This window comes from Centruroides vittatus, unplaced genomic scaffold (assembly GCF_030686945.1).
Source record: "Centruroides vittatus isolate TY-2023 unplaced genomic scaffold, ASM3068694v2 contig_927, whole genome shotgun sequence".
Classification (NCBI taxonomy): Eukaryota; Metazoa; Arthropoda; class Arachnida; order Scorpiones; family Buthidae; genus Centruroides; species Centruroides vittatus.
The window spans coordinates 592,202-614,027 of NW_027122613.1; the positions used below are offsets into that span (position 1 = coordinate 592,202).

General features: G+C 28.4%; 1 protein-coding gene across 1 annotated transcript in view; it reads left to right on the plus strand.

Moving 5' to 3' along the window:
• rod (rough deal) overlaps positions 1-21,826 on the plus strand; it is an 82,635-nt gene that overhangs the window by 47,028 nt on the left and 13,781 nt on the right. The window contains exons 22-36 of the mRNA XM_067281868.1: positions 2,155-2,280; positions 2,388-2,510; positions 5,012-5,152; positions 5,243-5,445; positions 8,895-8,997; positions 10,125-10,262; positions 10,331-10,450; positions 10,572-10,706; positions 10,794-10,907; positions 12,920-12,978; positions 13,740-13,841; positions 16,577-16,743; positions 16,824-17,054; positions 17,135-17,307; positions 19,225-19,389. Coding sequence (XP_067137969.1) covers positions 2,155-2,280; positions 2,388-2,510; positions 5,012-5,152; positions 5,243-5,445; positions 8,895-8,997; positions 10,125-10,262; positions 10,331-10,450; positions 10,572-10,706; positions 10,794-10,907; positions 12,920-12,978; positions 13,740-13,841; positions 16,577-16,743; positions 16,824-17,054; positions 17,135-17,307; positions 19,225-19,389 — 2,100 coding nt within the window. The remainder of the gene's footprint in view (positions 1-2,154; positions 2,281-2,387; positions 2,511-5,011; positions 5,153-5,242; positions 5,446-8,894; positions 8,998-10,124; positions 10,263-10,330; positions 10,451-10,571; positions 10,707-10,793; positions 10,908-12,919; positions 12,979-13,739; positions 13,842-16,576; positions 16,744-16,823; positions 17,055-17,134; positions 17,308-19,224; positions 19,390-21,826) is intronic.

The window sequence follows — 21,826 nt, forward strand, 5'->3', positions numbered from 1 at the left end:
TTTACATCACCACAGAAGTAACAGTTAACATGCTTTTTTGAAGACAATACTTCTTAAAAAAAGATAAAAAATCCACAATGTTAAAAATGATCAAGTGCCCGCCTTTTTCTGTAGGATCTGACACTTTTTACATTAAAAAACACAAATTCTTCTAACCATGTTCTCCTTATCCATTCTTAAACTGCTTCTGGCCCTCTAGTGGTAGATACGAGTTTCCTTACTTCATTTGCATATAGTTGCAAATATAGTAAACTCCCGATTATCCGTGCATAAATTTAATTTTAAAAAAAATGTAATAAAGGTAATGATTTGATTAAATTTTGGAAAAAAAATGACAATACTGGATGCAATACATGGTGTAACTCAATCTTGGAACAAAATAAAGCCAATAACACTCGTTCGATCGTGGAGGAAAATTCTACCAAATGTAGAAGGTGATTTTTTGGATTCTATCAAGCCCGAGACAAGTGAAACAGTATCTGAAATAAGTGAGCTAAGTGCAAATATACATGGCTTTGAAAATGTTGATAGAGAAAATATTGAGGAGTGGTTAGAACATGATTCATATCATGGAGGTTTTCAAATAATGAGTGACACAGATATTATTTCCAATCTCATTCAACCAGAAGAGCAAGAGAATGAAGCTGAAAGTAGAGAAGAAGAAATTATTAATCACATTAGTCACAACACTGCTCTGAATTCTGTTGACTCTTTGTTGGAATACATCGACCAATGGGAATTCGAGTATGACAACATAATAGCTCTTAGAAAAATTCAAACTGATATTAAAAAAATCATTAAAAGATTCCTGCAAACAAACCAAAATTACAGATTTTCTTAATAATGATGAGCATTAAACATGTTAAAATAATTGTCTGCCTTAGAAATGCATAATGTGTTGGATTTTAGAAATAATTAATTATAGTTCAGATTATCCGTGTTTTTGGATTATCTGTGCCACTTCTCCCCACCATTAGCCCGGATAATCGAGAGTTTACTGTATATCTTGAGTATTCATAAAAAATTGTAACTATATGCAAATGAAGTAAGAAAACTTGTATCTACCACTAGAGGGCAGAAGCAGTTTAAGAATGGATAATGAGAACATGGTTAGAAGAATTCGTGTTTTTTAACGTAAAAAGTGTCAGATCCTACAGAAAAAGGCTGGCACTTGATCATTAACATTGTGGATTTTTTACCTGTTTTTAAGAAGTATTGTCTTCAAAAAACCTTGTTAACTGTTACTTCTGTGGTGATGTGAAAGGATTAAAATAGACTCAAAAATATTATATATTTTTTGTAAATAGTCTAAACTTCAATTATGAAGCAAATATATCTTGAGTGTTCATGAAAAAAAATATTCCTTAATTTTACTCTTATTTTTCAAAATTGAACATATCGTAGATCTGTTTACATCGTACAAATGTTCGATTGAAGCAAAAGATTCATCATTTTCAGAACGTTTAATTATTTCCGTTTTTGTCTCGATTGTATGAAGTTTATGAGCCCTTAACTTCTTTTTGTTCATATCAACACTGCAGTTTCTCTGTTTCTCACTCATGTTTATAAATTTATAAAAAAAATATTTAAACATAAACAATTAAATTGGCACAACACATTCACACACGCCCTAATGCAAGACTGAAACTGTTTTGACCTCTTGCTCGGAACAACACAGTAGTGATTAGGATTCCAAGAAGTCCGCTATTGTAGGAAGTAATGTGTGTTTGAGTACGCTGAGCGAGTACCGCACTTTGTAGTGTATGAGCATTCTGCATGGAAGCAAATTTTTTTCATTATTGACAAAAATATTTAAAAAGTTGAATTTTTTTTTAAAAGTGCAAAAGTCGAGGTTTGCCTGTAAGTAAAAATTGATTTTGACAAAAGAATAAAAAAACTTGATTTATTATTCAAAGCAATATTTTATTTCAAACTTTTAGAAGTGTGTTTTGCAGTTTGACACTCACTTAAGTAAAATAATAATTTAAAGAAATGTTTATATTATTATTTTTGAGTTTAGTTCAATGCTTTTGTCAGTTTTTGATTTTTAAAAAATAACAATATGAAACAAAACAATTAGTTTATTTTGTAAAATTCTGGTAAAAATTTTTATGTATTCAAATGTAAAAATCTTATTTTATTCATTTTTTGCAGTCAACATGGCCACTTAATGGAATAACTTTGTTAAAAACATTACCTACAACTTGTGATAATTTATCAAAGATATATAATAAAGGTGGTTTTGGAATTTCAACCAAATTACATTTTCATATTTTACAAGTAAGTATATATTTTACAACTAGAATACATATTACAGATATAGTTTTTGTTTTGATAATTTTCATTATAGATTTAACATATATATAATATACACACTTTTTTTATAGCAAAAAATAGTTGACCCCACTTCAAGTATTCATCATTTAATAAATTTGATTGATGATTTGCAGAAGATATATAATTTAAAAATGCAGTATAGATGTTATATATCTCTAAGTGAATTTTTATCAGTAAGTAGTTTATTTTTTTACATAAATTACAATAATCTGTGCTGTTTAATTTGAAAGTTAAGGAAATATAAAAGTAGATATTATACAGAGTGGTTATAAATTATTGAGAATATTTTGGAAATGAATAAAAAAAGAACACAGTAAAGTATTCACATGCATACTGTTTTATTTAATGGGCCATTAAATAAAATATTTTACACTTTACATAAATTCCATCTGAGCTCCTTGTGTAGTGCACAAAATATCCAGGTAGCATTTAATTTTGCACCATGTGTTAGAGCATTTCAGCAGTTATTTCTCCACTGACTTCACCAATTCATCTTTTCAGTTCAATATTGTAAAGCTTTGTTGTGTACATCCTGTCTTTGACAAACCCCCAAAATAAAGAAATTTAGTGGTATAGTGTTGGGAAATTGAGGTGGCCCATGAAATTGGTCCTCTGCAGCCAGTCCAACATTCAGGAAATTTTTCTTGTAGGTAGTCCCGAACAATTATACGCCAGTGTAGAAGTGTCTCACCTTGCTAGAAGCAAATGTTCACATGTCAGTATTCAATTTATGGTATCATGTGCATAACAACTACAATATATTATGGTATGTAGTACTAGTCACTGTATGCTTGGAAAAGAAGGTTCCCTAATTTTCTATCACAGTGCCACCTATGTTCAGTTAAGGTCAGCACAAACTTTTACAGCTACTCTATCATCTGAAATAAAACAGAGGTCACTATGTTTGTGTGTTGTTCTTTTATTCCTTCCCAAAATGCACTCAATAATTTATAACCACCCTGCATATTTATGTAAAACTTCAATATAAAAAGTTTAAATGTATTTTATGACAAAGCAAGTTTGTCTTTTGTTAATCAAAATTTGAACATACAGTATAAGTATAGATTGCTAATAAGTATTAACTTTGAAGTATTTAAAATATTTTCAATATTAATACATTGTAAATACATTTTCTATAAAATGTTAATTTAATAAACTTTGAAAATGTAAAATTGTATTAGTTTTAAATCTAGAAACTAACAATTCATAATTTTCAGTTTGGTTCTTGATGTTCTTAATATTAGAAAATATTAAGTAGATAGAAGAAATTTTGTTGACTTCTGTTATAATTTAATATAATTTGATTTTGAGAAATAATTTTTAGAAACTGAAATTTTTCATTTGTTGTTTTTGTCTTTTAACTGTAGAGATCAATAGGTTTTATGAACTGTCATATCATTTATATTTAAAAACAATCTGATAAACATTTTTTGGAATTTTCCAATTCCATCTTCAGATATTTTGTATATATACTAAACTGGAACAGGAAGTTCAAAGCACAACCACAAACTTCTAAATTATTTAATAAATAGTAATTTATTCATAATTTTTTAATTTTAATAAGAGATGGTATCTAACACCTACCTCTAGTACCAAATTACTCAGTATTTAATTATTAATAGTAGTGGTAAAGTAGCCCAATTTAAATCCAGTAATAGTTTGATTTCATTATAAAACATTGGACTTTGAGATGTTTATGTATGTACAACCACTCTTTTTTCAGTTCAAGTGTAGAAATTAGGTTTTAAAAGCATACATTAGAAACTTTTGAATGAAATTGTTTGATTTGGAACAAACTTGTTACATTGTTCTTCCATTTTGTCATTGTTAGATACAAAGATAAAATTGGAAAATTCCAAAAATACTTATCAGATTGTTTCAGTACTTTTTCTGGCATCTTAAAATTTTAGTGTTTTGTTGAATTGTAGTAATATGAAATTGTCTCTCTGATAAAAACTGAAATATTTCATATTGTGAAGTATGTTTTGTAGTAGTAAAAATATTTTAATTTTCTGAAAATTTCTTTAGTGAAATGTCTAATTTACAAATATGCATAATGAAAAAATAAATTTTGTCATAGCTAACAAAAATAATCATTTTAGAAAAATAATTATAAAAATGTATTTATTTGCACACACAAAACTCTTCCAATTAAAATTTATGTTAATGATAGTGCACATTATAATATTTCCTCATTTTTTATTCATAAATTTAAATATTTTATTGAAGAACTATATGAAATTTTTTTTTGAAAGGAAACAATATATAAATTGTTTTTACAGTGTCATCCATTCTGAATATCAAGAAATCTTTTTTACTTTTTTCTAAATAATTAAAAGCATTTAAAAAATTTCAAAGTTTAGTTTAGTTTTTTTCTTCTTGAAATAAATGTCTATTTTCTAGAATAAAATTAAATAAATATTTTAAAATATGTTAGTTGAGAAATAAAAAAGTGAAAATTCAATTATTGGAGAGAAATAATTAATCAAAGTTTAGCAAAAATTTAAAGAATAAAATATAATTACACTAAATTTTTAAATTCGTTGAAATATAAATGCATAATAGTACAATATTTTAAATATGGGATGATTATTATTAAAAATTATAATGCAATGCTAACTATAAATATATAGAAATATGATATAAATGAATGTAATTTAAATAATTTTTTCAGGAAGACAAAGAGAATGTGGTCTTTTTTATTTTGGATAGACTCCTGGGAGAAGAAACAATAAAGAAAGCAATAAATGATTTTCTTTATCCTTACATGAAAGAAAATTGTTTGAAAGAAGAGATATTTGTAAAATATATTCAGGTGCTCACTATTTTATTTATTAAAATTGTATTTAATTTTATATTTTTTACTTGGAAAAGAAATTTGATCTAATAAATATTATTTTTTTAGGATGTTCTTCAGTTTTCTCAATTTAGTTGGTGGTATTGGGAAGAAGCACCATGGGAAGAAAAAATAATATCAATAATAACTTGTATTCAAAATGAAGATTATAAACTGGATGCAATAATTCGGACGCTTTCTCAAGCTCCACTACCATGGAGCCTAGGAATTCAAAAAATATATGAAGAGGGGCTTTCTACATCCTGTAATAGGTAATTCATATAAATTTACTGCATGTGAATATATGCATGTGTACATGTTGTCAGTGGTGTAAAACATAAAATAATATGAACATCTATTCACCTACATTAATGGCCATAAAAACATGACAATGGTGTCTTTGGCCAAACACATTAAACATTTGTCTTTCATCAGACATTATGTTCTTTTCGGGAGAGTATTGTTGAAAATGAACAGACATTGATGTGAATGATAGTCAGTCATTGGTCATTGTTGAATATCAATATGGCAATTTTTTTTAAGATTATTACAGATCTATAAATAAGGATGTTTAGTTAATTACACAACATAGGCATACACAATATATTGATTTTTTGAAGACTTCCTGGATACCTGGATTATTTTAAAAAGTGGATGAATGTAAGTTTAAGAAGGATATAAACTCTAGTGTAGGGCATATATTACTTTTCTACCTCTTTGATAAAATGCTATAATGGTATAGGCCTACAGGATAAAGTCTAATAAATATTAACTTAATCATATTTATTCAAACAACTGGGGCTTGAATTACACTTTGAATTGCAGTAGCATCTGTTTGCTGCTCAATAGGAACATTTTTTTTTGTCTCTCAGTTGTTTGATTTTTTTTGGCATTTTCATCAGAGCTGAAATTAAACTGATTTTCTTTCCTCTTCTCTTTCAATAATTTGTAAAATTCAATATAAAACTACTACTGTTTTTTCACTACTATAATCTAAACTTTAGAGAACAGAACAGGAACTAAAATAACAAAAACACAAAATAAAGTTACAATACATGGAGTGTGGTGGCTGCTGTGACAGTTCACAACATTACCCAAGCAGCACTGGAACATTATTTTAACATGTTGCCAATATTGTTCACTAGAGCAGTGATTGATGTCCCTGTCCTGTCTGTTCATATCATTGCACAATACAATGTGCAGATGTCATAAATGACTGGCTTTTGCATAATTTCATATACCCACATCATTGACCATGACATGTATCAAACTTATTACAAAAAATTGCTTTTAGCCCTTAGTATAATTAAATTAAATTAAATATCTACTGTATCCACTGGTGTGATAAGCCCTTACTATTATCTGCCTCATGTTTGTAGATATTTTATTTAACTTAACATGTATGTATGTTAAGTTCAAAGATCAAAAACACTCAGAGTAAGAGGAAAAATGATTAGAGTAGGTTGTGGCTTTACAGAAACAGCCTTGACAAGAAAATATGTGTTCTTGCTCTTACAAAGAACTGAAACACAGTCTGGCTTTTTAATGAATGCCACAATGCAAAATTTTTGTTAGAACTGTTAAAAGAGATGATTATGTGTTCTAGCATTTTAACATACCAAAATGTATCATTGAAGAAACATGAGACATTTTCATTGCACAAGCAAACAACAATCTGTCATCTTAACCTCATTGAGGAAGAAAAGTGGAGCCAATTATAAATTGGTTCCACTTTTCTTCCTCAATGAAGTTAAGATGGCCAAAAAATAATTGAACTTAGCCATTGTTCGTAATTATTATACATATTTAGTCATATATTCTGAGCTCTTTATTTGCTGCTTTAAAATGAACAGAAAACACCTATGACATGTGATATATTGATAATGCTGAAATGTGTTAGGGTCATTTTTTTTTTAATACTCTTAACACAAATTCACATTATGTCAGAATTTGTTGTGGCTCTTTGCAAGCATCCAGGATGTAAAATTTCTTGTTGTGGCTGTTTCTTTAAAGCCATAATATGTTTGGTCATTTTATTTTACTCATTGAGGGCTTTCTATCTTTGAGCCTAATGCATACATATGTATGCATGTTTTCGTATTTACTGTGTGTGTGTGTGTGTATACGATCCAAAAGTTTGGGGACTTGGAGTAAAATTCCTTACCTTAAAAAGTTTATATTGCTGATGCACAACCACCTTCAAAGTAATCACCTTAGGTGATGATACACTTTTACCAGCGCTCGTATAAGTTCTGGAAGCCATGTTTTGAAACCTCTTGTAACCCTCCTGCAATGCTGATCTCACCTCATCTGATGACACAAACCGGCATCCCTTCAAATGTTTTTTCATTGATGGAAACTGGTAGACTTGGCGCTTATCGGAAAGATTAGTAAAAAGGCAGTTGGACTAGCGTAACCAGTTATGTAACAAAGGAACAAAGAGTGCACAAAGATTACACAGTCTTGACTCATGAAGGTCAGTGCTGGAAAAGGGGAGAGTGAAATGAGGTCACCTTCCCCGAGGGGTCAACAGTGCCACCAACCTTTTATTATGTCAGAAGAACATCTACAAAACATTGTGATCGTTGATTCCAACAGAAACAAATAAAAATCACATGGGGCTAAGTCCAGTGAATAGGCAGGGTGTGGAAGCACATTAATTTGAGTTTTGGCGAGAAACTGTGTGACCATTTGGGACCGATGTGCAGGTTCGTTGCAGAAGGTACCAATCTCCACTTAGCCAGATCTGCAGCCATTTACGACGAATGGATTCCCTCAAACAATGTAAAATGTCTAGATAATGCTCCTTGTTTACTGTTCTGCCTTCGGGAATAAATTCTGAATGAAAAATTCCTTGAGAATCAAAAAATACCTCCATCACAACTTTCCCTTTGCTCCGATCCTGCCGGAATTTCTTCGATCGCGGTGAGGAGGGTGATTTCCATGTTGAAGAAGCACGTTTTGATTGGAAAGCAAATAAATAATACCACATTTCATCACCTGTTATGATGTGGTTCAAAAAAGCTGGATCCTTATCGGCTTTGTCAATTAAATTACCCAATATTCTCATTCGTTCTTCCTTTTGTTCAGAAGTCAAAAGCCGAGGGACAATGTGTGGAGACACTCGATGCATGTTAAGATCTTCTGTTAAAATATGCTGGCAACTAGTCTTTGATAAGTGAATAGCCGCAGCGATTTTTTCAAGGGTTTGGCGACAATCTTTGCGAACACATTGAGAGACCAACTCAACATTTTCCTTGTTCTGTGAAGTCGAAGGTCGGCCAGAGCGTTCATTGTCTGCGATGGATTCTCGGCCTTCTTTAAAACACTGATGCCATTTGTACACCTTTGATTTCACCATGGTAGAATCACCCTACACCTTTCTTAGCAATTTTAAAGTCTCTATAGGTGTTTTACCTAAACTTTGACAAAATTTAATGTTGTAGCACTGTTCTTGAAACTCCGTTTTTATTACGTCATAGAACAAAGGTAACTATCTCCGGAAGAAAACAGCAGCGCTCGCGGTTTAATCGCGTGACATGGGCGAAACCAACTTGAACACACAGGGATGGTTTGGTAGAATCCGTTTCATATGCTGTAACTTCAAATACATGCTTTTGTTATCATAGATTACTGCAGTCCCCAAACTTTTGGATCATACCACGTATACACCACACACATATTTCATTTCAAATTCTTTACTAATTTAATATTCTTTCAGAAATAAAGAATTGAAAATACAAAAGCAATTAGTACAGTTGAAAACAGTTTTAATTAAATATGAATTAAGGAATTATAATTTCAATGAACCACATGGTGCTCAAGTAAGATTATTATTATTATTATTGTTATTATTTAATTAAAAATATATAATATATTTAATAAATATATCAAATATATCCAGAAATCAAATGTTATAAACAGATATAGATAAGATATTTTTCAAATACATTTTTGTAATTTAGAATTGAGACTTACTTTTGTTACTGAACTATTTTAATGTTATATTTGCTTCTAAATTTTAATAAATGATTGTCTAAGAAAAATTTGAGTAAGGTTACAAATGGTCACACTATCTTTTTCATAATTATTTATATTTGAAAATAATAAAAGAGAAGCATGCATGCTGTACTCTTAAATTAAAATATGATGGCTTCTTAAAATGCTAAATTATAAATATACATCAAAAGATGTATTTGATTGATAAATATTTTAAAAACCATAATATATATGCAAGGTGCATCTGAAAAATTCGGTGAATGGTCCTATAGTTGAATAACCGTGCTGGTTAGGATGTTGCGCTCACGCAGATGTAGTGAGAGACTTGCCAACTAGTGCCCCCTAGTGTCAAAATCATGACAATTAAACAGAAGTGCGTGCAGCAAACAATGCAATGCAGTCAGTGTGAGAAGGAGTGTCACTGTGAAATGGAGCAATGCGTGAAAATTACGGCACTTCCTCGCTACACACCAGGTAACAGTTTTTCAACACACTCCATATTCTCCAGATCTGGCACCTGCAGATTTCTTCTTGTTCCCCGCCTGAAAGGCCTATGCTTTTCCGACATTGCGCAGATCCAACAACATGTGACAACGGTGCTTCGTGCAATACCGAAAGAAGTGTTTGTTCACAGCTTCCAGCAGCTGTACAACTGATGTCAAATGTGTGTTGTCGCAAATGGCGATTACTTTGAATGCCAGTAAAGGTATTTTGCTTGTATCTCTTGTTTCCTTTATTTTATGAGACCATTCACTGAACTTTTCAGACACACCTTGTATTTAATTTCTAAACTAATAAAAGAAATTAGAAAGAATGATTCTGAAGCAATTATTTTTTTATTGACATACTTTAAAGTTTACAATACTTTAAGTTTATTAAAAATAGAATGATAATTATTATTAAATTTATACTGAAAATTAACTTTTACTATTAAATATTGTCATTGTTTCAGAGATTAGTGAACTATATATTGAGTTTGGATAGATCATCTGCAATGGATGATGCCCTTGAAGTTGTGAAATCATATGATCATCTCTGTGACATTGATGCTTATTTATTTCATTTAAAATTTTTATTAAAAAGAAAAAGGGTATTTAGAATTTTAATAATTTATTCATTTATTTTTTCTATATATAACATGATTACTTAATATTTCAGCATGATGAATTCTCAGATCTTTTAACTAGTATTCCATTAAAAAAGGCAATAACATGTGGATACAGATTAATATGTTTCATAGAAGTAATTCTTGAATCAACAGATTTATGGAATGATGAAGTAAGTAAAAATTTAGTTTTGTTTGCATAACGTAATCATACTACTTACTTTCTTTTCGAGTCTTATACTGAATATTAATTTATTATATACTTGATTGTATTATATATTTTATATTAAATAGGAAGGGAAAACATTTTTAATAAATATGAAGTTGGGAGCTTTGTACACTTTAAAGTATCTTCAAAGGATTAATCCAGATAAATGTAATTACTACCAGGAAGAATTACATTGGTTTGAAAATTCTTACTATATTCAGGTGTCTATATATGTACTATATGTATGTTAGAAATAGTTTTTGAACTGAATATAATATATATTATAATTATTATTTTTTTATTTTTAGCTGGAATTTGGTCTTTCGCTTTCCTTTCTTAACTTGAAATCTGAAGAATATTGCAGTAAATATCTTAATCAAGAAATTGAAAAATACTTTTCTGACAGAACATATTTTGAAAATGTAAAGTTTTTAATTAAACTAATTAATGATACTTATTGAAATTTACAAAGTTGTACAAAATATAAGGAAATTTGTAAAGATTAGTAAGAAAATTTATGAAAAATTCTTAAATTATGTAACTATAATTTAGTAACTAGAAGACACTTTTACATATAGTCTATTTTTAAGAATTTTTCTTAAATTTTGTAACTAAATTTATTTGTCTTGGCAATTTTTATTGATTGTAAAGATTAGATTTAATAATATAGAATGTTCAGATTTTGGGATAATAGCATAAGAATAGTATCAAATAAGATGTTTTAGCGGTCATAATTAATTTTAATATATATTATCATCATTGTATGAAAATATATTATCATATATATATAGATAATAATATGAATATTGAAATAATTCAAATTAAATGGATTTTACTTTGAAAGTACAAGAACAATTTATCTGAACACTTTTAAATCATCAGAATCTAAAATTAAAAATAAAATACTTTTGGCAAGAGAATAAGTAAGAACTTTATACAAATATTTTTTCAGGTTATAAGAAAATTTATATTTTTTGACGAAAAGGTGGTCAAAAGTTAGTATGCAGTTTTATATTTCAATAACAAATAAGGTGTACAATTGATCATAGAATGTTTTTGACATTGCACATGGAGGCATTCATTGAGTTCATTGACTATCATTGAATTGACTATCTGAACTTGCCTGCTATGATTGCTTAGAAAGTCTGACATGCTCAAACCAAAGCAACATGGTGTATTGAGGACTGTTCCATTTTCTTGCACTGATGGGATGAACAGATTATTTGTACCAGAAGACATGGTCCATAAAAACTGATGTGTTGATTCACTGTTAAAGTGATTTGATTATTTATTTTTACACATTGAAAATATAAGAAACATTGCATGATGAATGATATTGTGCATTTGTGGAAAGGTAACATTTATAACATAATTCTGTGGAATTTCTGACTTTTAAAACTATAATCAAGTGCAATTTGTGAAATTATGTAATAATCAGACAATAATGAATGTGTGACTGATTACTTTCCTTTTTGATTAATAATTCAGTTATTAGAAACATTGTAGCACCAAGAAATTAATGTATTATTATCTCCTGTGTGTGGAAATTTTTTCCATGGGTTGGTCAAAATAACAGTCCAAACTTAGGAGGCCCCAACAATGTCCATATTATAATGCATCATTATATTAAAAAAATGACTATCATTGAGTTGACTATTTGCTATTCTAATCTGTGGCTGACACATTGCTGTCACAATGACCACATGGCTGCTTTCAGTGTTAGTCTAAATATTATTAATGTAATTTTGTGCAAAAAAAGAAAAAGAAATACTTCTTTCATGACATCTTTGCATGTTTCTGTTGCATTCTTGCAAACAATGCTATTTCTAAAACTATTTAGACACATTAAATCTTTACTGAACAAAGCTGTTTTTGCACTACCATTTTATAAAATTTGATGTTTTCTCATGCATTGTTTTACTTACAACCATCATTATGCTGTGACATAAGCAAAAGAGAAGAGGCTGTAAAATAGATCTGTAAGATAGACTTACAAAATCTTATTGAGGGAATATATTATAAGATAAAATTAGAAATCTTAAGAGTTTAATACAAAATTATGAAGAAAAACTTCAGAAAAGTTTGTTTATAATAATATAACTCTATATTCATATTCTGATTATGATTCACTATGATTTATTTAGACTTTCAAATTTATTTTAGAAGATAAAGACTAATAAATATAAAACAATCCTTGTCATGTAACTTCCATTATTTGTTTTTTATTTTTAATTTTATTATATTAATAATATCTCCTTTATTAATAATGAAAAAGTTACTTTGATTATAAGTTAGATTATGCCTTATTTCTATGTATATAAAAGTATCCTTAACTATTCTAATTATATAAAAGAACATTTTCTTACTCTATATAAAAAGTGAATAAATATCTGTATTTTTGTTTAATTCTTATTATTTTATTTATAATTTTCAGTTTTCTGTAGATGATCGTAAAAGTGAGAAACAAAAGGCCACTTTTAGCAGTATATTTAGGTAAGTTTTTTAGTAATGACTAGTAAGTTTTGATATTGTAAAGAGATTAAATTAAATATAAAAATTTCTATAAAACCATCAATAGCAAAAATTAGCAGTAAAACAGCAAAAACAGCATTAAAATCAGAAGCAGCTTATGAATCTTCTGCTGATAAACAACCTCCTGCCGATTGGCCTCAGAAAGGAGAAATTGAATTTAAAAATATTTTTTAAAAATGATTACTGATAATTAAATCTTCCTCAAAAAGCATATATATTTATTTGTTATAATCTTTTTTTAAATTTTTAAAATTGTTTTAATCTAATTTTTTATATTTTTAAATTATGATTATTTAAATATGGAATGACACAACAGCCAACAATACACTGATTACTGATATTAAATAAGTTGAATTATTTATGTAAAGAATTGGTTTTACTTTTGTTACCAAATCAGTTTGTTTTATGTATTTTAATAAAGAATTATATTTTTAAAAAATTTTTTACTAGTTTCTGGAAGAAAATTCAAAAATTAGTCAATACATTAATTCAGAGTGCTAATCTAATAATAGAGATGAATAAGGAGCTACATTGTTTAATTCTTCTAAGAAATTTTAAAGATTATTTGTAGTTAAGTTTAATATTCATGCAATGCATATTGTTTGTTATAAAATTTTTAGTATTCATACTTCATTGGATAATTAATATTTTTTAATTTGATTATTAGAAAATTGTTATTAAAATGTTTTATATTTAGATATTTACTTTTATTATGGTTTCAGAATGGGAGAATTATTAGGATTTGAAAAACATCAGACTTTACAAAAACTTGTGTTCAAAGCAGTTGAAGTTCATGAAGTAGATACAGCATTTGACCTAATTAGGTAAGTAACCTATTTCTATAAATATATTATGACAAATTATATGAAGCTTATGTGTTTTCTGTTAATGTTTTTAATCATAGTTAATAGTTAATTTACTTTCTAAATCTCACTTCATATAATTTACACTTTTTTGATGAAAAGATTATTCTTAAATTAATGAACTTATGAGTTGAATAAAAGAAAATTTATATCTTCTATAGTGAGCTTTAATTAATAAGTTAATATTTTTCTTATATTTAACAACAATTTAAATGTTATAAAAATAATTAAGTTTTGGAAATAAAGCTGATCCAAGTACATCCATATTTTTTGCCTTGTTAAGATGCACCATTTTATTGGACACACAACATTTTTTGTTTCAATCTTTTGGGGAAAATATTCTTTATAGTGTTACCTACATTTGGCTTATAGGATACATTCTAATTTTCATGTAAGTTTTAGGTACAAAAAAATGTCTTATAGGGTGAAAAGTATGGTAAATTGTTCCTAGATTTTCTTGTAAGAATTATTTAACATTATTTAATTTTTAATCATAATTATAAAAAAATGACTTTTTTTGTTTTATTGTATTTATTTATTAATGTTACTATTGACTACATTTCATAAAATTTAAAATAAATACAGTATGAAATAATAATACCAAATCATAATTTTTCTTTCTTTACATAAGAAAAGGTTGATATTCTTAAATTAAAGATGTTAAAGTAGAGAAAAATGCACTTATGAGATACAACAGATTTTTGCATGTGATCTTAAATATTTTGTTTATGTACACAGAACTGTAATGTTAAATAGTTATTTTACAGCAACTGATATGAAATAATGAATGTTTAAAATATATTAGCTAATTAATCACCAATATGTTTTGTGTTCTTATATGTTGATCTTAAGAAAAGATTATTCAAAACAAATATTATGAGAAATACTCCAAGATGAATTATAGATGCTTTGATATTCAAAGCTACAAATTCTGAATTGTAAATGCTTAAAATATATAAATAGTAGTGAATCTCCTGCAATATCAAAATTTTTTGAAAAGAATGTTATGTTATTCTGATGAAGTTGTTCTGGAGGCAGTACAATGTTTACTACAGCATAGCCCAAAGTTTATTCCAAAGCCAAGGAAGAACCTAAGTGTATTAATTCCTCCAGCCATAGTAGTGGTTAAAGGGTGTCAACAGAAAGAATTATGGTCCCTGCTGAAAGAATGTTATAGCAGTATTAAAATAGTTATTAAGTTAAGCATTAACTCTTAAAATTGAAAAAAAAAGTAATGAACTTTTGGGTACAAAAAATGTAATTATTTATTCATCAAAATATAAAAATAAAAGAAAAATGCTTTGATTTCCAGAAGATTGACATTTGAAATGTTTTCCTAAATATTATAAACATTTCAGATTTGATTTATAGTCTGTGGACAGTTCATATTACTAGCTTATTTTTAGAATGTTTGTTTTTTATTTAATATGTAATTTGAATAACTTGTTAAAATTAAACTGAAAAGCTGGAGAATTTTTATTTTTTTAACTTGACAGAAAATAATCATTATATTAAGTGTCACTTCCATATTTCAATATTAAATTATTAAAATTACATTTTTATAATTAAGGAAAATGTTGGGTTTATGGAGTGAAGAATGTTTTATAAATATAATATAATACATTCTAAATTTTCAAAATTATTATATAAATTAGAAACTTAAAATAATAATTACTTTGAAAAATATTTAAATTTGCACTCACAAATTAATATACAGTGGAACCTTGCTTAATGAGCAAAACAAATTGTAAAAAATTGGCTCGCTTAACAAGCAATGTGATGCATAATGAATGACAAGGAGAAGGGAAGTCCCAGATTGTGTGCATGCTTCATCAGTCTGTGTTTAGCACTCATTTCGCTAGCATCTTAGTGTCGCTTGTGATCAAACATTTTTCCAAACTTGTGTTCACACACATTACATATAAACATCAACAACCATTGTCCATTATATAATAAACATGCCAAACAATATGCAAAATCTTGGGCTATGTAAAGACTATAATTAAATATTAGAAATTAATTAATTTGACTAGAGGTAGGCAGTTATGCTGCCATCTCGTCTTAATGATCAATTCCAAATTAAATTTTTTAAATGTTTAAATTAAAAATTAATTATTTATAATTATTAAATTTAATACAAGATAGCAGCATAATTGCCTACCTCTAGTCTAATTAATTTCTAATATTTAATTATAGCCTTTACATAGCCCAAGAATTTGGCATATTGTTTGGTGTGTTTATCAGACATGTTATTCATGGTTGTTTTTTTGTTTTCTGCAAATCAAATTCACATTCTAGGTTGGTTCATTCCATGCTAGAAGAAAAGATGATGATTCACACTCCTTAACAATGTATATTGTTGTATAATTTTCTTTGAATAAATGTTATACGTAAAATATTTGAGTTTTTTTTTTCCAGCATGGAATGCATTATTGTATTTTACATTAATTTATGTGGGAAAAACTGTTTTGCTTAACGTGTTTTACATTACGAGTAAGATTCTGGAACGAATTATGCTCATTAAGCGAGGTTCTACTGTATATGTGAATCTATCCATAGCATTAAAAAAATTTATGATTTACTTGTACAAAAAGTTTGTTAATAATTTAAATATATATAATTAATAAAAGCGTATTTTTTTTAAAATACAATATGTATTATTTTTATAAAATTAATGATTAAATTATTTTTAACAGTATGCTTACAGATGTTTGTAATGTACAGTCTGCCAACACTATATTTGAAACTTTAGAACACTTCTGTAGAAATATGGAAACAATAGCTAAAGTCAGCAATAAAGTTAGTGAACTTCCTGTCGTCTTGCATAGCTTATTTTCTCAGCTAATGGCTTACTGTAAACCAAGTAAGATTTTCGTTACTCTTTTTCCTGTAGTCTATTATTTATTATTAAATTAATTTATAATTTTCTTTCGCACAAATTAGACTTATTGGAAAAATGTTTGGATTACTGCCATTGGACTTCCTTACTTGTTAGTTTACATTCTCTGACAATGCCTCATGATTTAGAAAAGATATCAGGTAAAACTGATCGTTATTATCAATGGAAATTTTCTCCACTTTACCAAGATCGTGGACTTCGTATTTTGCCATCTCAAATAACTCCCTTTATACAGAGATGTCTTATGTTTCATATTTCTTCAAAAGCTAAAAATGGTTAGAGTATATATTGAATTTTGAGGTTGAATATAAATTTTGCATTAAAATTTAATTATTTAAATTTCAAATTTATTTAGGTAAAAATTTAGATGATGAAAATACAGTTAACAGTATAAAAGAATACTTTTATAATGGTAAACAGTTAATTGATGCTTTAAGAGGAAAATGCCAAGGAGAAGCAACTTTAAAAGCTATGATTAAACTATTAGTAGCTTTTTTGGATGTTTATGCAAATGCTGAAATGTTGCATGTATGTATCATAAATATTAATTAAATTATTTTTAACAGTATACAGTGGACTCCCACATTACACTATTAATTGATGCAAAATTTAGTACTGTTATATGAAAATAATTCCTCGTTATATGTAAATTGTCTAATTGATACAAAATGTTCAGATACTTACTACAGCTTTTTAAAATGTTACCACAACCTAATTTTTTTATAAATTATTCTAGGAGGGAAAAAAAATAGTTAAAAAAGTAACAAGATGATAATTACTTGTAGAATTTAAGTTATTCAGAAAAATCCTAAACCCTAATTGTAAATTATTACCTCTAGGTTTAAAAACTCTAAATTCAGGATGAAAATTCTTAGTGCTTGGCAACACTACTCAGGAAAAAGACCAGCCATTCACATTCACTAATGCTTTGTTAATAATGTACACAGTCACATAATGTGTCATGTTATGTGTACTTTTAATATTGCATGAACTAGTACTTTTCTTACAGAAGAATAACATTATGAGAAGATAACATCACTTCTTATTGTTGTTGTTCTTCAGCTTATTAGTTTCACTCTTATAGAATCACCGCTGCAGATCGCTTTCTTCCACCTTACTCTGATCAATTCCAAGAGTATATCCTTAAACATACTGAAAAATGATCATCATCTCAGTCTACCTCTTTTCATTCTCCCAGGAAGATCCATCTCCATCATACATTTTCCAATATATTCCTTAACCACCACAATCTTGACTCTAATCTTACGAATTTTCTCAACTCCCAAAGTTTCTCTGATCATGTTATTTTTGATCCTTCCCTTCTTGTGAAAATGCTGAGATGGTCATGTGGACTATCACATGACCATCTCAGCATTTTCATCTCAACATCCAGCCTATTTGCATTATTCTTATGAGGCTTTTTATTAGTGGTGACTTTTCTATTCCATACATTAAGGCAGGCTCTACCACTGACTTATAAACCTTTCCTTTCTGTTTTAGTGGGATTTTTCTTATCACATAAAACACATGACACACTTCTCCAACCTTACTAACTTGCCTGTGTTCTATAATTGACCTTCCTCTTGCTATCTATGTCATGATCCACGAAAGAATCTAAATACTTGCTTGATTCCTTGTCTTAGGTAGTTTCTGACTGCTCATCTTAATATGCCATTCATCATCATTTCACATATCATTCAATCCACATGTCATAAATTCAGTTTTGGTTACACTCAATCTCAAACATTTATTTTCTAGTGCTATCCTCCAATTTCTCAAATTCCTCTCTTGTTGCAGCACAAAACAATATCATCAGCCTACATTTTAGACTGTAGTGACTTTATTTTCACTTCTTCTGTTTATATATCCATGACAATGGGAAAGAGTAATGGGATCAGGGCAGAGCCCTGATGTACCCCAACAATGATAGGAAAGGCCACCATATTTCCTGCAGCAGTCTAATAATAGTTTTAAAATTATCATACATATTCTCTAATTACATCCAAATATTTCTCATGAACAAATTTTCTTCTGGGACACCTCCACTCCCTATCAAAGGCTTTCTCCAGGTCAATAAAAACAATATATAGGTTGTTCCTTCCTTTGTTATATTTCTATTAGTTGTCTCAGAACAAAAATAGTATCTATTGTTTCCAAAAACTTGTACTTACAAACTTGAAACTTACAAATTCTGTTTCAATAATTCTTTCCCAAATCTTCATAGAATGGCTCATCAATTTAATGCCCCTGTAGTTTGTGCAATTATGAATGTCACCTATCTCTCTCTAAATTGAGACCAATATGCTTCTCCATTTTTCTGTCATCTTCTCATTTGCTTGTAGGAGGATAAGTGAAGATAACATCACTTAATATTCTTATTACGTGGGGTCCACTGTATTTATAAATTTTATCTATTTTAATATAAAAATATTTTTGTTTTTATAGAAAATGGAGTTGAATCAGTTCATACAAATGTATCAGTCCTCATCAATAGTCGATGTTGTTAAAGTATTGTTACATTATATACTTTCATCTCAGACTACTGATCTTGCACTTGCATTAAGTGTTATTTGTATAGTATCAGTGAAAGAAGCATTATTTATTTTTAAGGTAAATAACAAAATTATTTAATTTCTTTATAATTTATTATATTAAATTGAAGTTCTATGTTATCTTATTTGGAAAATTAATTTGTATGATTATATTTTGTAAAAGGAAACTAGATAAATCTAATATAATTATTATTATTAATAATATACTATTAAATTTATATTAAAAATATAAGTAAGTGTTGTACCTGTATCTAACACAGTACACAAAATTCATAGATCCATCATATAGTCTTGGACTTGAAGAAACTTTACAGTAGGCACCCCAACAATCTCAGCCATGATCATGTTGACTTATGGATGCCTCTTTGAAGACATAGAAGGGTTGATGTTGCCACACAACACTAGATTACAAATAGAAGAAACTACAGAAAGCATATCTAAAAAAACAAAACACTCATAGACAACAGTTGTAGGAAATATCACATACACAACACATCACATCTGTTTTCAATCTTTTAATGGAAACTGACTAATTTACATTTATATAACCAAATATAAAACATCAAAAAGCTTGTACACAACACAAACTATTACAGACCTAGAAACCATACTATCAATAAGTCATAGAAAACAATACACTCAAAATATACTATTAGCTGTAATCACAGATGAAACAATCCATCACAACAATCCAGACATCACATTTGTTGACAAACAAATAAAATTACATACATCATAGACAGCTGTACTAAACATTCAACATTCAAAATACGTGTACTGAAGGAATTAGTAAATATGCCAAACTATCCAATATAACAATATCTAGGGTGAATAGATAGGGTACTTATCATGCCTGTAGTCTTTTCTTGCACAACCTCATATCACATACACTACAAAAAAGTCTAGAAACACTAGAACTTCACAATAACTCATCATACCTATAGAAGGCTGCCTTTCTAAACACATCTCATAGTCAGATATGTACATAAACAGCATATAAACATATTAGTTAGTTCTACAGTTTATTACCTGCCTTAGTGATCTTATGGCTGGATTGCCTTAGAAACATCAAGGTTTGGTCAGTTTCTCATAACTGGAGGCCCATCAGTGGCCAAGCAATTCTGTTCCCTGAACACTGGGAGTTTGCTCGTGGGTTCACACCTTGCCAGGATCGGCTAGCCATGTGGAGTTTTCTGGGTTTTCTCCACATCTATAATGCCTGAATAGGGCCAATTACCCTAAAAAAGACTTTCCGGAAGTCATCCCCTAGGCAGATTCTCTGAGTGTTGTATTGTCATAACTTAACAAAACGATTTTCACAACTGGTGTGGTCATTGCAATATCCATACTTGGACCAGTGCTGCTTTTACTACTGGTGACCAAGGGAGACTGTGACATATTTTTCAAACATGAACTTCTGCCTAATTCATGAGTGTGGATCTTGTCAACCCAAACAATGTCCAAGCCAGTAATTACATTTGGATTGTGTTATTACCATTGTTAGATCTCCACAGATGTGGGTTCAGTCACTCTTGGCTTCATTTTCCTCACAAATCTCACTGACAAGGGTGACCTTACCAGGAGCAGATGATCCAACTGGAATAGCTCTATAGTTCATCAGAATTATGGAGCTCTCTCACCACAGCAAATTGGTGACTGGCGAGAGAGTTGTTATTTTTTTTATTATTATATGTAACATAACAAAAAATGTAGTATAAAATTTTCATATTGATAGAGTACTTTATTTAAATCTGAACATAGTAGTACTTTTTTATTTAAATCTGAATTTTTTCACAAGTTGCTTATTGAAAAATATAATAATAATATATCACATTGAATAATTATTGAATAAATAGGGGCCAATTATAGGGCACAAGAGGAAATAATTATTAAAGTGATAATTCAGATTTTAATTTTAAAATAATCTTAATAATATCTTTAAACATTAATTATATAAGATTTGTCATAAATAAGTTAACATTTATATTGTTTTTGTGAAGGGTTAATTATGCATCTAAAATGTGCATATGTAAGATAAAGTAAAATCTCTACATTCTGATCTTTATAGTGTTTTGTGGTCCTGTGAGTGTGCATACTGTGTAAACTTGATATTGGAGTTCATTCAACATTTTCTATAGATTATTTATACAGAATCTCTGATTACATTTATCATTCTTGTTTAATATATTCAAATTATAGAATATACATTATATAAACATTTCATCTGTAATGTAATTCATAAGAAAACGTAGGGAGATATTACAGGCTTCTATTAGAATATTTTGTCATTCTCAATACCATGACCCCTTCAGCACATTTGGTAACATTTTTTATTAAAATGACTATATACATCAAGATGAAATGAAGTATCACATTTATGGTATGGGATAACATGAATGTGGTTCTTGAAAAAATTTTATTAATAACATACTGAATAACAAATTGAAGGAAATGTCATTTAATTAACATATTCAAGTGAGAAATGCAGTAATATA